The sequence below is a fragment of the Carlito syrichta genome, unplaced genomic scaffold (assembly GCF_000164805.1).
Source record: "Carlito syrichta isolate Samal-C Ts95f unplaced genomic scaffold, Tarsius_syrichta-2.0.1 Scaffold254042, whole genome shotgun sequence".
NCBI lineage: Eukaryota > Metazoa > Chordata > Mammalia > Primates > Tarsiidae > Carlito > Carlito syrichta.
In genome coordinates, this window is record NW_007198138.1 from 103,427 (window position 1) to 116,548 (window position 13,122).

The following is a 13,122-nucleotide window of genomic DNA, read 5'->3' on the forward strand; positions in this document are numbered from 1 at the left end:
TCAGGCAATCCACTCACCTCAGCCTCCCAAGGCGCGGGATTACAGGCTGAGCCACTGAGCCCGGCTGAAACACATTTCTTTAGGCTATAGCTGCCATAGATAGTGACTCCTCTGATGGGTCTTCGCAATATAAATGGAAAATCTTCTGGAAAGGATTCCCCATTCTAGATGTCACTTGTGATTCATGGGAGGAGGTCAAACTGTTAACATTAGCAGGAGTCTGAAAGAAGTTGATTCTAACCCTCATGGTACTTTGAGGACTCAAGACTTCAGTGGAGATAGTGATTGCAGATGTGGTAGAAACAGCAAGAAAATTAGAATTAGAAGTGGAACCTGAAGATGTCAACTACATTGCTGCAATCTCATGACAAACTTGAACAGGAAGAGGTGCTCCTTATGGATGAGCAAAGAAAGTGGATTCTTAACTTGGGATCTACCCCTGGTGAAAATGTGGTGAACACTGTTAAAACGACAACAAAGGATTTAGAATATTAAATAAACTTAGTTGATAAGCAGCAGGGTTTGAGAGGATTCACTCCAATTTTGAAAGCAGTTCTATATGCGTAAAGTGCTATTAATGAACAGCACTGCATGCTACAGAGATATCTTTCATGAAAGGAATAGTTAATCAACGTGACAAACTTTACTGTCTTCGTTTAAGAAATTGCTGGCCATTGCTTTGCTAGATTCTGGTGTGGCCATGTGCTGTTGCCATGCTTCCTGGCTTTGGTTTCCTCCCACACCTTGGGGAGGTGAATCTTCTCCTTCTCTCTCTCTAATTTACTTTTAAATAAACCAAATTTCCAAACCAAAAAAAAAGAAAAAAAGAAAAAGAAATTGCGGCAGCCACCCCAACCTTCAGTAACTACTATCCTGATCAGTCAGCAGCCAATAACATCAAGACAAGATCCTTCACTAGAAAAAAAATTACAACTCTCTGAAGCCTGAGATACCCATTAGCATTTTTTCATAATGAAGTATTTTTAAATTAAGGTATGTAAATTCGTTTTAGACATAATGAATATCGTACACTTAACAAACTAAAATATAGTATAAACATAACTTTTACATGTACTGGGAAACAAAAACTTTGTGTGACTTACTTTATTGTGGTGGTCCAGAATAGAACCCTCAAATATCTGTGCACTGTTGGTGGGAATGTAAATTAGTACAGCCATTATGGAAAACAGTATGGAAGTTCTTCAAAAAATTAAAAACAACGACCATATAATCGAACAATCTCATTACTGGGAATACATGATAAGAAAGTGAAATCAGTATGCCAGAGACATCTGCACTCCCATGTTCATTGCAGCGCTATTCACAAAAGCCAACAAGTGGAACCAACATAAATGCCCATCCACAGCTAAATGCATAAAGAAATGCCACACACACACACACACACTCTTACACACGATGGTTATGATAAATACTATTCAGCTATAACACAGAATATTCTGTCATTTGTGGCCACATGGATGAACCTGGAGGACATTAGAATTTTAAAACTCAGAATTGCTTGAGGCCAGTTCAAGCCCAGACTGTGCAATCTAGGGAGATTCTGTTTCTACAAATATTAAAAAAAAAAAATTAGCAGGGTAAGCTGGCATGCAACTGTAGTACTAGCTACTTGGGAGGCTGATGAGGAAGGATCTCTTGAGCCCAGGAGTTCAAGGCTGCAGTGAGCTATGATCACACCACTGCACTCCAGTCTGAGTGACAGAAAAAGACTGTCTCAAAAAAAAAAAAAGAAGGAAAAAAGGATATAAGTAGTAGTTCTGGTATTCTATTACACAGTAGGGAGACAACAGTAAATAAAAATGTATATATTTCAAGATAGAAGAATTGAAATGTCATGCAAAGAAATGATAAATATCTGAAATGATGGATGTGGTCATTACTCTGATTTAATCACTATACAATATGTATATATGTCCTGATTGTACCTCATAAATATGTACATTTATGTGTCAATTACAAATTTTAAAAAAGAAAAATAATTGATAATAGTGATTGCTACTCTGTGACAGAAGTGAAAGAAGACAGTGAATAGTGAAAGAAGTGAATAGTGAAAGAAGACAGGGGAAAGAACTGTGTCATGCTGGCAAGTTGGGTATGGTTCAAAGATACTATAATGTTCTCTTTTCTTTTTTTTGAGTTAGAGTTTCACTCTGTCACCCAGGCTGGAGTGCAGTGGCTGTGAGCCTTCCAAGTAGCTGGAACTATAGGCACACGCCACTGTATTTTATTTTTAAAAAAGAAACTGGAAATAAAATGAAATGCTAAGAACTATTAATTCTGGATAGTGTGAATATGGGTGTTTATTATATTCCTTTATTCTTCATGTTTTACATTTCTTTTTTGGGGGGGGAAAGCAGGATTTATTGAGAGGACAGAAAACCTCCCACAGTGGGAGGGGACCCAAGGGGGTTATCTTCTTTTACACTTCTTGAAAAGACAATAAAAAATATTGGCGAGAATGTAGCTAAAAGAATATAGCTAAAGGAGGCTGGGTAAGATGGCTTATCATGCCTGTAATCTCTGCACTGTAGGAGACCGAGGCAGGAAGATGGCTTAACGCCAGGAGTTTGAGACAAGCCTTGGCACACAACCAGGCACTGTTTCTAAAAAAAAAAAAGAAAGAAAACATTAGCCAGGTGTGGTGGTGTGCACCTGTAGTCCCAGCTACCCGGGAGGCTAAGGCTGAAGGAACACTTGGTTTCAGGAATTGGAGACTGTAAATTCATGCACTCTAACCTGGGCAAGAGTGAGACCTTGTCTTACGTTTACTGTAAATACATCACTATCCATGGACTACTGTGCAGTAATGCCTAATGCATTAAAAATGAAAGGGAAAAATGTGGGAAACAGAGGTAATGTTTCCCTTAAATAATTTCAATTTATTTTAGTACTTCTGAATGATGTTGAGAAGCATACAATATAGTAAAAAATATATTCTGTAACTCACCTTTTATTTTACTTTTCTATTTAACATCTATCTTCTTCAGCTTAGTCCACTTTTGTAATTATGTTTATTACTTGATTTATATTAGTGTCTAATATTTCCTTATTTTTTAAAGCTGGTACCTGGAACTTTGTTTCCTATGATTAGGTGTCAAGTTCTTTTTTACCACTTTTTCTTATAAAGCACTACAGTATATTCTGGACTCTGGGCACTTCCATTTATTTGTCTACCTGAGTTCTCCCCCCTTTCATTTTCTTTAATTCAGAATTCACTTTGGCTGAGAGTGGTGGCAAATGCCTGTAGTCCTAGCACTTTGGGAGGCCGAGGAGGGATAAACACTTGAAGCCAGAAGTTCAAGACCAGCCTGAGCAACAAAGCAAGACCTCATATCTATTAAAAAATATTTTTTAAAAAGGGAGGGGCCAGGTGCAGTGGCTCATGCCTATAATCCCAGCACTTTGAGAGGCTGAGGTGAAAGGATTGCCTAGGCCCATGGGTTTGAGACCAGCCTGGACAACTTGGCAAAACCTCATCTCTACAATAAATCAAAAAATTAGCTGGGTATGGTGGCACATGCCTGTGGTTCCAACTACTTAAAAGGCTGAGGTGGAAGGATTGTCTGAGCCGAGCAGGTCAAAGTTGCAGTGGTCGTGAGTGTGCCACTACACTCCAGCCTGGGTGACAGAGTAAGAATCCCACTCAAAAAAAAAAGCAGCAAAAACCCAGCCAAGCTTGGTGACTCATACCTATAATACCATCACTTCGGGAAGCCAAGGTGAGAGGACTGCCTTAGCCCACAGGTTCAAGACCAGCCTGGACAACTTGGCAAAATCTCATCTCTACAATAAATCAAAAAATTATTCAGGTGTGATGGTACAGATCTGTAGTTTCAGCTACTTGGAAGGCAGAGGAGGAAGGATCACCTGAGCCTAGCAGGTCAAGGCTGCAGTTGCTGTGAGTGCGCCCCCGCACTCCAGCCTGAGCAACAGAGTGAGACTCTGACTCAAAAAAAAAAAAAAAAAAAAAGAAAAGAAAAAAGAAAGGCCAAGCATAGTGGTTCAGCCTGTAATCCCAGCACTTTGGGAGGCCGAGGAGAGAGGACTGGCTGAGCCTGGGGTTTCGAGACCAGTCTGGGCAACTTGGTGAGACCTCATCTCTACAATAAATCACAATAACTAGCTGGGCATGGTTGCATGTGTCTGTAGTTCCAGTTACTTGGAAGGCTGAGCCCAGCAGATTGAGGCTGCAGTGGCTGTGAGTGTGCCACTGCACTCCAGCCTGGGTGACAAGAGTGAGACTTAAACTCAAAAAAAAAAAAAAAAAAAAAAAAACCCAACTTACAAGTCTCAGGTGTAAAGTATTTCACCCCATTTTACAGAGAGGAAGTTTAACTTTATTTAGGTGTTAAGACACATTACAGAAAGACAAAACAGAAATAAAGAAAACCAATTCTATGCACAGTATTGTAAACCTAGTTATTGACCCTCCAAAAATATAAAAATGCTAGGGGTAAACACAGGATAAATTTGCTATTTGTAGGATAAGGAGATAACTATGGTTACCCAGTATGGGCAATGCATGTCAGCCTCTGGGTAAGGGTTTCTCAGTTGCATGTGGTCTGACAACTGTTCTGTCATTAGTTACCTTGAACTTCAAGGTGAAATGTGGCTCAGAGGCTGCCAACTGATTATCTAGCTTTTGGCAAGGCTGATATAAAAAGTCATTCTATCCTTTATGATCTTTAAGGGGGCATATTTTTAAAAAATTAGTGTAAACTGTATTCATCTTAGAGATTAGTAGATACACTTGGTTTTAGCTCACTCCTTTCTTTGGTCATCTTTTGCAAGGTGGCATATTAATTTCAGTATACTAAAAGATGTTGGGTTTTGTATACATACTAGGCTATTTATGCTGTCTGTCAATAATTGGAATTAAGACATATAACATATATCATGAAGTAACACTTGCCCTTAGAAGGTTATGTGGAATTTAGTTGGAACAGCTATGTTAGGTCACGTAGGAACAGGAAAAAAAAAACGACATAACAGATGGAAAGAAATACAGTTGAGACATTATAAACCTTGCTTGTCCTTAGGCACTGACTTTCTGGTTCCCATTTTAGTGCCCATACGGCCTGCTGTGTTACATTTTATGTTCTTTAACATCTATTTTACATGTGTGTGTACCTGCACATGTGAGTATGTGTAGGCATGTGTGTGTGTGTGTGTGTATAAATAAAATGATCTTTAGGATCTGTGTGCATGTCAAGTGAAAAGTCAAATGGCTTGCTGGTTGTTGTGGCTCACGCCTATAATCCTAGCACTTTGGGAAGAAGATGTGAGAGGACTGCCAGAAACCAAGAGTATCAGACCAGTCTGGGCAAGTTGGCGAGACCTTGTCTCTACAATAAATCAAAAATTAACTGAGTCTGGTGGTGCGTGCCTGTGGTTGCAGCTACTTGGAAGGCTGAGACAGAAGAACAGCCAAAGCCCATCAGGTCAAGGCTGTTGTGGCCATGAGCATACCACTGAATTCCAGCCTGGGAGACAGAGTGAGACTCTGACTCAGTTAAAAAAAAGAAAAGCCAAATGTCTTAAATTTACCCCTGTGTCTTTAAACGGGGGGAAAGCCTACTGTCAACCTGTATCCAAAGCTATAAACTTGACCTATCGCTAATGAATTCCAATATTTAAGCTAGCTTGAATAGATGTGAATTCCTGACAAATCAAAGTATTTTAACAAGAAAAATAATTCAGTCAGGTATTCTAAAATCATAAAAGTAGATATCTTCTTTAAAAAATTATCTTTAGTCGAGTGCAGTGGCTCACACCTGTAACCCCAGCACTTTGGGGTGGAGGAGAGAGGATAGCCTAAGCCCAGGGGTTTGAGACCAGCCTGGGCAACTTGGTGAGACCACATCAAAAAATTAGCTGGGTGTGGTGGCGTACACCTGTAGTTACAGCTACTTGGAAGGCTGAGGTGGAAGGACTGCCTGAGCCCAGTGGATCGAGGCTGCAGCAGCTGGGAGCATGACACTATACTCCAGCCTGGGTGACAGAGTGAGATTCCAACTCAAAAAAAAAAAATTACTCAAGTAAAATTTCTGGATTTATATTTACCTATATCATAACTCACATGGAGTGGAAATCAATTCTGGTCAAATGAAAAGCCTGTTTCCCATTAGACCTAAGATTTTCATACCAAATTTTGCCATTAACAATTTGTATAATCTTGAGCAATTAAGCTGGGTTCAAAAGTCCCAGCTTAAGTGTTTGACTATATAGTTTACCAGTCAGCCTATGGGACCAGCAGTCTACTAGAAGGTATAACTACTGAAAGTAAAATAAGCAATAACCTTGTGATCTGCAGAGGAAATACCAAAGGAGTTATTTAAACACTATTCTGGTCAAGAATGAAATGTTTCTTTGGAATTCTTTTTTTTTTTTTTTTTTTCAGTTGGAGTCTCACTATGTCTCCCAGGCTGGAGTGCAGAGGCATGCTCACGGCCACCATAGCCTCAACCTGCTGGTCTCAAGTGATCCTTCTGCCTCAGCCTTCCAAGTAGCTATAACTACAGGCATGTGTCACCATGTCCGGCTAATTTTTTTTTTTTTTTTTTTTTTGATTTATTGTAGAGATGAGGTCTTATCAAGTTGCCTATGCCACTTTCTAACCCGTGGGCAATCCTCTTACCTCAGCCTCCCAAAGTGCTGGAATTATAGGCGTGAGCTACAATGCCCGGCCTCCTTGGAATTCTTAATGGCAAAGGAAGAAAATCCTGAGCCTAGTAAGACATGCCCCTTCATCTGAAAAGATCTCAAAAAATTAAACTCAGAATTAGGTATGATTTCATGGACAAAGTCTCAGTGTCGGAGTTCAGCAAAGGAGGGATGGGAGATTCCTAAGGAAATGAAATTCTGATTGTATAATCCCAAATACTGCTAATGAGATGGAAAGCAGATAGAAAGCCCAATTCAATTTTTCTGGAAAGTTCAGATTTTGAAAAGAATATGTACAAAAGACAACTAATAATAAACACAATTCATAATTTAAAATATTGGTGTGAGGCCAGGTGCAGTGGCTTACACCTATGATCCCAGCAGTTTGGGAGGCTGACAGGACTGCCTGAACCCATGGGCTCGAGACCAGCCTGGGCAAGTTGGCGAGACCTCGCCTCTACAATGAACCAAAAAATTAGTCAGACATGGTGACATGTGTCTGTAGGTCCAGCTACTTGGAAAGCTGATAGGGAAGGATTGCCTGAGCCCAGCAGGTCGAAGCTGTGATGCCATGAGCTTGCCAATGCACTCCAGCCTGGGCAATAGAGTGAGACTCCAACTAAAAAAATTACATATATTGGTGTGAAACTGCAAGAGAAGTGTCAAAAAGACTCAAGCCTGGTAAGAACTGAAGTTTCCAAACATGCTAATGTGACAACAAAAAATTTTAAGATATGCTTAGAACAAGAAAATAATCTGTGAGGGGAAAAATGGCATAAAGCTAACTGATAACAAAGAGAAGTTAGAGTGTCTCAAAAACAATTTTGCCTTTGTCTTTTCCATCTAAAAAGTACAGCCCTCAAGTTGGAAATAGAAAAAAAAAAAAGAATAGAAGAAACTGAAGTCTATAACAGCTAAAAAGAGGCTACCAGAGCTCACGTTTATTTAAACATATATAAGACTCTATGCCTGAACAAATTATATCTCAAGGTCTTGAAAAAAACTTTATGTAGGAATTAAAAATAAAACAATGCTACCCTGATTTCTTTTAAAAAGGAAAGAAGGGCAGACTCCTGAAAATACAGAATGATTAGCTTCAAACTGATCTCTTAGAAATTTCTAGAAGAGAGCATCAAGTGTATGATTTAAAAAAAAATTTTTTTTGAGTTGGAGTCTCACTCTGTCACCCAGGCTGGAGTGCACTGGTACGCTCACGGCTACTACAGCTTCGACCTGTTGGGCTCTAGGCAATCCTTCCGCATCACCCTTCTAAGTAGCTGGAACCACAGGCACGTGCCACCATGCCCAGCTAATTTTTTGATTTATTGTAGAGATGAGGTCTCATCAAGTTGCCCAGGCTGGTCTTGAACCCATGGATTCAGGTAGTTTTCTCACTTCCGCCTCCCAAAGTGCTGGGATTACAGGCTTGAGTCACTGCACCCAGTCTTAAGTATGTGACTTCAGAATACCTAGAATTTATAATTTATTTGTTTGTTTGAGTTGGAGTCTCACTCTGCCCCCCAGGCTGGAGTGCAGTAGCATGCTCATGGCCACCGCAGCCTTGACTTGCAGAGCTCAGGTGATCCTTTCACCTCAGCCTTCCAAGTAGCTGGAACTATAGGCAAGCGCCATCATGCCCAGCTAATTTTTTGATTTACTGTAGAGAGGAGGTCTCATCAAGTTGCCCCGGCTGGGCTTGAACCCATGGGTTCAGGCAATCCTCTCACCTCAGCCTCCCAAAGTGATGGACTTATAGGCATAAGCCACCGTGCCCAGCCCTAAGTGTGTGATTTCTAAATACTTAGAATTTAAAAAGCCACACTAGGTGCTGTGTCAACAACTAAAGTCCAAATTTACTGAATTTTCCTTTTTGATAAGGTTTCCTAATAAGGTTTTTAATTTTTGTCGTTTTTTTGAGTTGTAGTTCACTCTGTCACTCAGGACAGTGCAGGGACACGCTCACAGTCACTGCAGCCTCGACCTGCTGGCTTCAGGTAGATCCTTCCACCTCAGTCTTCCAAGTAGCTGGAACCACAGGCATGCACTACTACACCCAGCTAATTTTTTGTTTTATTGTAGAGATGAGGTCTCGCCAAGTTGCCCAGGCTGATCTCAAACTATGGGCTCAGGCAATCCTCTTACCTCAGCCTCCCAAAGTGCTGGGATTATATACATTAGCCACCATGCCCAGCATCTAATAAGGTTTTTAATAAAGTTTGGTAATACTACAGAATGCTGTATCCGTGAAACTTTGTCATGACAACCTTGGAAGACAGAAATAAAGGTGGGATAATAGTGAAACTAAGTATTCCCATTTCGTGGAATAGTTCTTCCTGAAATGTGATGAAGAGGTTATCTAGTAATGAGTCAGCTACAGGTCCTTGGTCACATCCTGGTCAATATTTTCAGTGACCATAATAAAGATTAGAAAGCTTATTTTATTTGTACAAGATGATAAACTAAAAAGGACAAAAATATTACAGACAAGAGCTCCAAACTTCAAAAAGATTTTGATAAGCTAGCATAACAAACTGAAACTAAAAAGTGATGCTTAACATGGATTTAGGTCTAAAACATAATTGTCTAAATATATAGACAATTATTTGGTGAGAGAGTTTGTTTGGTGGTAATTTATATGAAAATGAGCCTTATATTTTGGTGATTAAGACTGACAATCCATTTTTAAAAAATCAATGAAATTCTACACTGTATATTAGAAGGTAAGAATTTCTAGGAAAAAAATGTTTTGTTAGCTACTGAAAAGGGCAGTCAAGAAGTTACAAAAGTGTACACTTAGCTTTTCCTGAGAGTATTTTAAAACATGCTAAATGGGTCTTTTAGAGTCATTCAAATCACAATGACATCTCAAATATTTATAAATACAAATCATGTGAAATTGTGTCTATCAACTCTCATAGACACTAAAATGAAAAAAGATTCTATATTGATTTGTCAATATTGAGTTTACAGAACAAATAAAACAAGGACAATTTAAGAACTTCCTTTCCAAGAATATTTTTTTTATTTTTTGACACTATGTTCCCTGCTCTAGCACAAAATACTTTCAGAAGCTTCCCTTAAATTAGTATTTGTTGGTTTTGGTACAGGCAATATCTACTAAAGATAAAGAAAGACAAATTGTCAGAGTATGATTCCCCCTTGTACAATTCTCCTTTATACTGAGGAATATTTATTGAAAGTAATAGTAAAAGGAAAAAGAAAAGGTCAGAAAAATTTAGCCTAGTCCTATAAGCTTTTTGTACTACTTTAGAGACATTATGCATTTTAAAAACTGAACTGTGTTAGTGGTACGCACCAGTAGGCCCAGCTACTTGGAAGGATGAGGCAGAAGGATTACATAAGCCCAGCAGGAGAGAAACACTCTGACCCTTTTAAAATCTCCAAATAGTCTGGTGCAGTGGCTCAAGTCTGTAATCCCAGCACTTTGGAAGGCCGAGGTGAGAGGAATGCCTGAGTGCAGGGGTTTGAGACCAACCTAGGCAACTTGGTGAGACCTTGTTTCTACAAAAATCAAAAAATTAGCCGGGTGTGGTGGCACATGCCTGTAGTTCCAGCTACTTGGAAGGCTGTGGTGGAAGGATCACCTGAGCCCAGCAGGTTGAGGCTGCGGTGGCCATGAGTGTGCCACCGCACTCCAGCCTGGACAACAGAGTGACTCTGACCCCCCCATTCCCGTAAAAAAAAATAAAGAAGGCTGAGTGCTGTGGCTCAAGCCTGTAATCCCAGCACTTTGGGAGGCTGAGGTGAGGGAATTGCCTGAGTCCACGGATTTGAGAATAGTCTGGGCAACTTGATGAAACCTCATCTCTACATTAAATAAAAAATTAGCTAGGCATGGTAGCATGCGCCTGTAGTTCCAGATATCTGGAAGGCTGAGGTGGAAGGATCACCTGACCCTAGCAGAGTGATGCTGGGGTGGCTGTGAGTGTGCCACTGTACTCCGGCCTGGGTGATGTAGTGAGACTCCAACTCAAAAAAACAAAAAACTCCAAATAATCCAAAAATTTTAAAAAAGAAAAAAAAAAAACACAACTCGGTAGTAGATATTAATGTATTAATAAAATACACCAAGATATTTTAAGCTAAATCTTATAAAGAGACTTGATTAGCTAAGGATAGCAAATAAATAACCTATTAAGGGACTCATAAAACTTTATTCTACATAAAATACTAAAATGTACAACTTTTAAAGCTTTAATGGGAAAAAATATTTTAAATATATTTTATCTATTCTGATACCAATTAATTTATACAGAGCAAATCTCTTTCTGGAGCAAAAGCATTAACAACATAAATAATTTGTATACGTACAGAAATGTACAGTCTTCTGGAAAGGAGTTTTCATGTGATGTAGAGGGAAATGCGTTTGACTTGCTTTCCTGTTCATTCTGAGTCACAGGTGTATGATCTACACACAAAAAAAACATAAAATTGAGCAACAAGTACACCAAGTTAAAAGTCATTCATTATAATACACAAACGATACACTCACTGACTTGACTGTATGAAGCCCTAAGATTTGCAAACATATTTAGATTTCAAGATTGATCCAAAAGATTTGGTGTCAATACTTTCAAAAAGCAAAAACAAAACATTTAGAACAGAAAAGATTTTTGCCAGGTGCTGGTAGCTCATACCTGTAATTCCAGCACTTTGGGAGGCCTAGGCAAGAGGATTTCCTGAGCTTAGGAGTTCGAGACCAGCCTGGGCAACATGGCAAGACCTTGTGTCTACAATAAATCAAAAAAATTAGCCGGGTGTGGTGGTGCACACCAGTAGTCCCGGCTACTTGGAAGGCTGAGGCAGAAGGATCGCCTGAAGCCCAGGAGGAAGCTGTGATGGCTGTAATTGTGCCAATTCACTCCAGCCTGGGTGACAGAGTGAGACTTTAACTCAAAAAAAAAATTTTTTTTTAACCCAAGAACTCTAGTTTGCCTCGAACTTGATCTGAATTTTAGCTAATCTTTTAAGTGAACATCAAATATCCCTACAACTGCCTGTATTTTATAGAAAAATACACAATTCTTCAAGACTATATAAAAGGTCAGAAATGGAAAGTTTATGTATTTTTTGTTTTCCTATTTTTCTATAATTATTTGGGAAGGGGGGCGTTGAGGCTGCTTTCCATTTTGATCCTTCTATCTGTATTTTCATATTTCTTCATATATTATTTTACACTTGATTTTATCTCATTTCTTGTTTCTTTTTCTATTTCATCTACTACCCTATAATATGACTACAAATATTTAATAAAAATGTAAAGATTTCTTGATTTTTTTGAAAAGTGTATATGTGAAATAGGTTACATATCATAGTTATATATCAACTTTGTTTACACATTCCAACTTCCCTCATGCACTTTTTGTGCTTTTTTTTTAATAGAGGTAAGACTTTGTCTCTACAATAAATAAAAAAATTAGCCAGGCGTGGTGGCACACACCTGTGGTTCTAGCTACTTGGAAGGTTGAGGCCGAAGATCACCTGAGCCTAGCAGGTTGAGGCTGCAGTAGCCAGGAGCATGCCACTGCATTCCAGTCTGGGTAACAGTGAGACTCTGACTCAAATAAATAAATAAACAAGCAAATACATAAATAAAGCATGTTGAAGGCAGACTTTACTTAGGACCATCACAAAATGCAATTTTGCAGTGAAAAAGGGAGAGTGGGCTCATTTGGAGCAGGGTGGGGGGGAAGTGAATGGAAAAATTACTAAGAGGAAACATCACTGAGAAAGGGGGATCTGGCTAAACTGACCTAATGAAACTCTTGCTGAAGACAGGCCAGCCAGGGTGAACAGACATCACCTGGGGACACTGGAGGATGAGGAATCTGATCAAATATCAAGATTGATCAGATACTGGGGGGGTTCCTGCTAAACTGACTTAGTGGGTTCTTGTTAAAACTAGATTTTACAAAGAAGTACAGTAGTTCCTTCTAATACTCAAGGAGTATGTTCCAAGACCCCTGTAGATGAGTGAAACCTCAGATAACCAACCTTCTATACACATACACACTATATTTTTTCTGCAAGTGTATAACTATGATAAAGCTTAATTTATCAATTAAACAGAGCAAGAGGTTAATAATAATAAAACAGAACAATTATAACAATATACTGTAATAAAAGTTATGTGAATGTGTTCTTGCTAGATGGTATGGTTCCATGATGCTACTCAGAACACATGATTTAAAACTTACAAATGTTTATTTCCAAAATTTTCCATTTAATATATTGGACTGAGGTTGACCCTGGGTAACTGAAACCACTGAAAGTGAAATGGTTGGTAAGGGGTTACTAGTGTACTCAGATGGGCCAAGGAAAAAATTTAGGAGCCTAACTAGAGTTTATTCAAGTAAAGAATCTGTCATCACATTGATCTTTTTTAGTGCAGACCAGTTTTTGCAAAACAAAAACAAA

The 13,122-nt window shown here is 39.0% G+C and overlaps 1 protein-coding gene across 2 annotated transcripts in view; it reads right to left on the bottom strand.

Annotated features, from left to right (window-relative positions):
* The window catches only part of SETDB2 (SET domain bifurcated 2), a 63,289-nt gene that overhangs the window by 27,885 nt on the left and 22,282 nt on the right, over positions 1-13,122 (bottom strand). For both annotated transcript variants that reach the window (XM_008052031.1, XM_008052032.1), the window contains exon 5: positions 11,017-11,113. In XM_008052031.1, the coding sequence (XP_008050222.1) occupies positions 11,017-11,113 (97 nt within the window). The remainder of the gene's footprint in view (positions 1-11,016; positions 11,114-13,122) is intronic.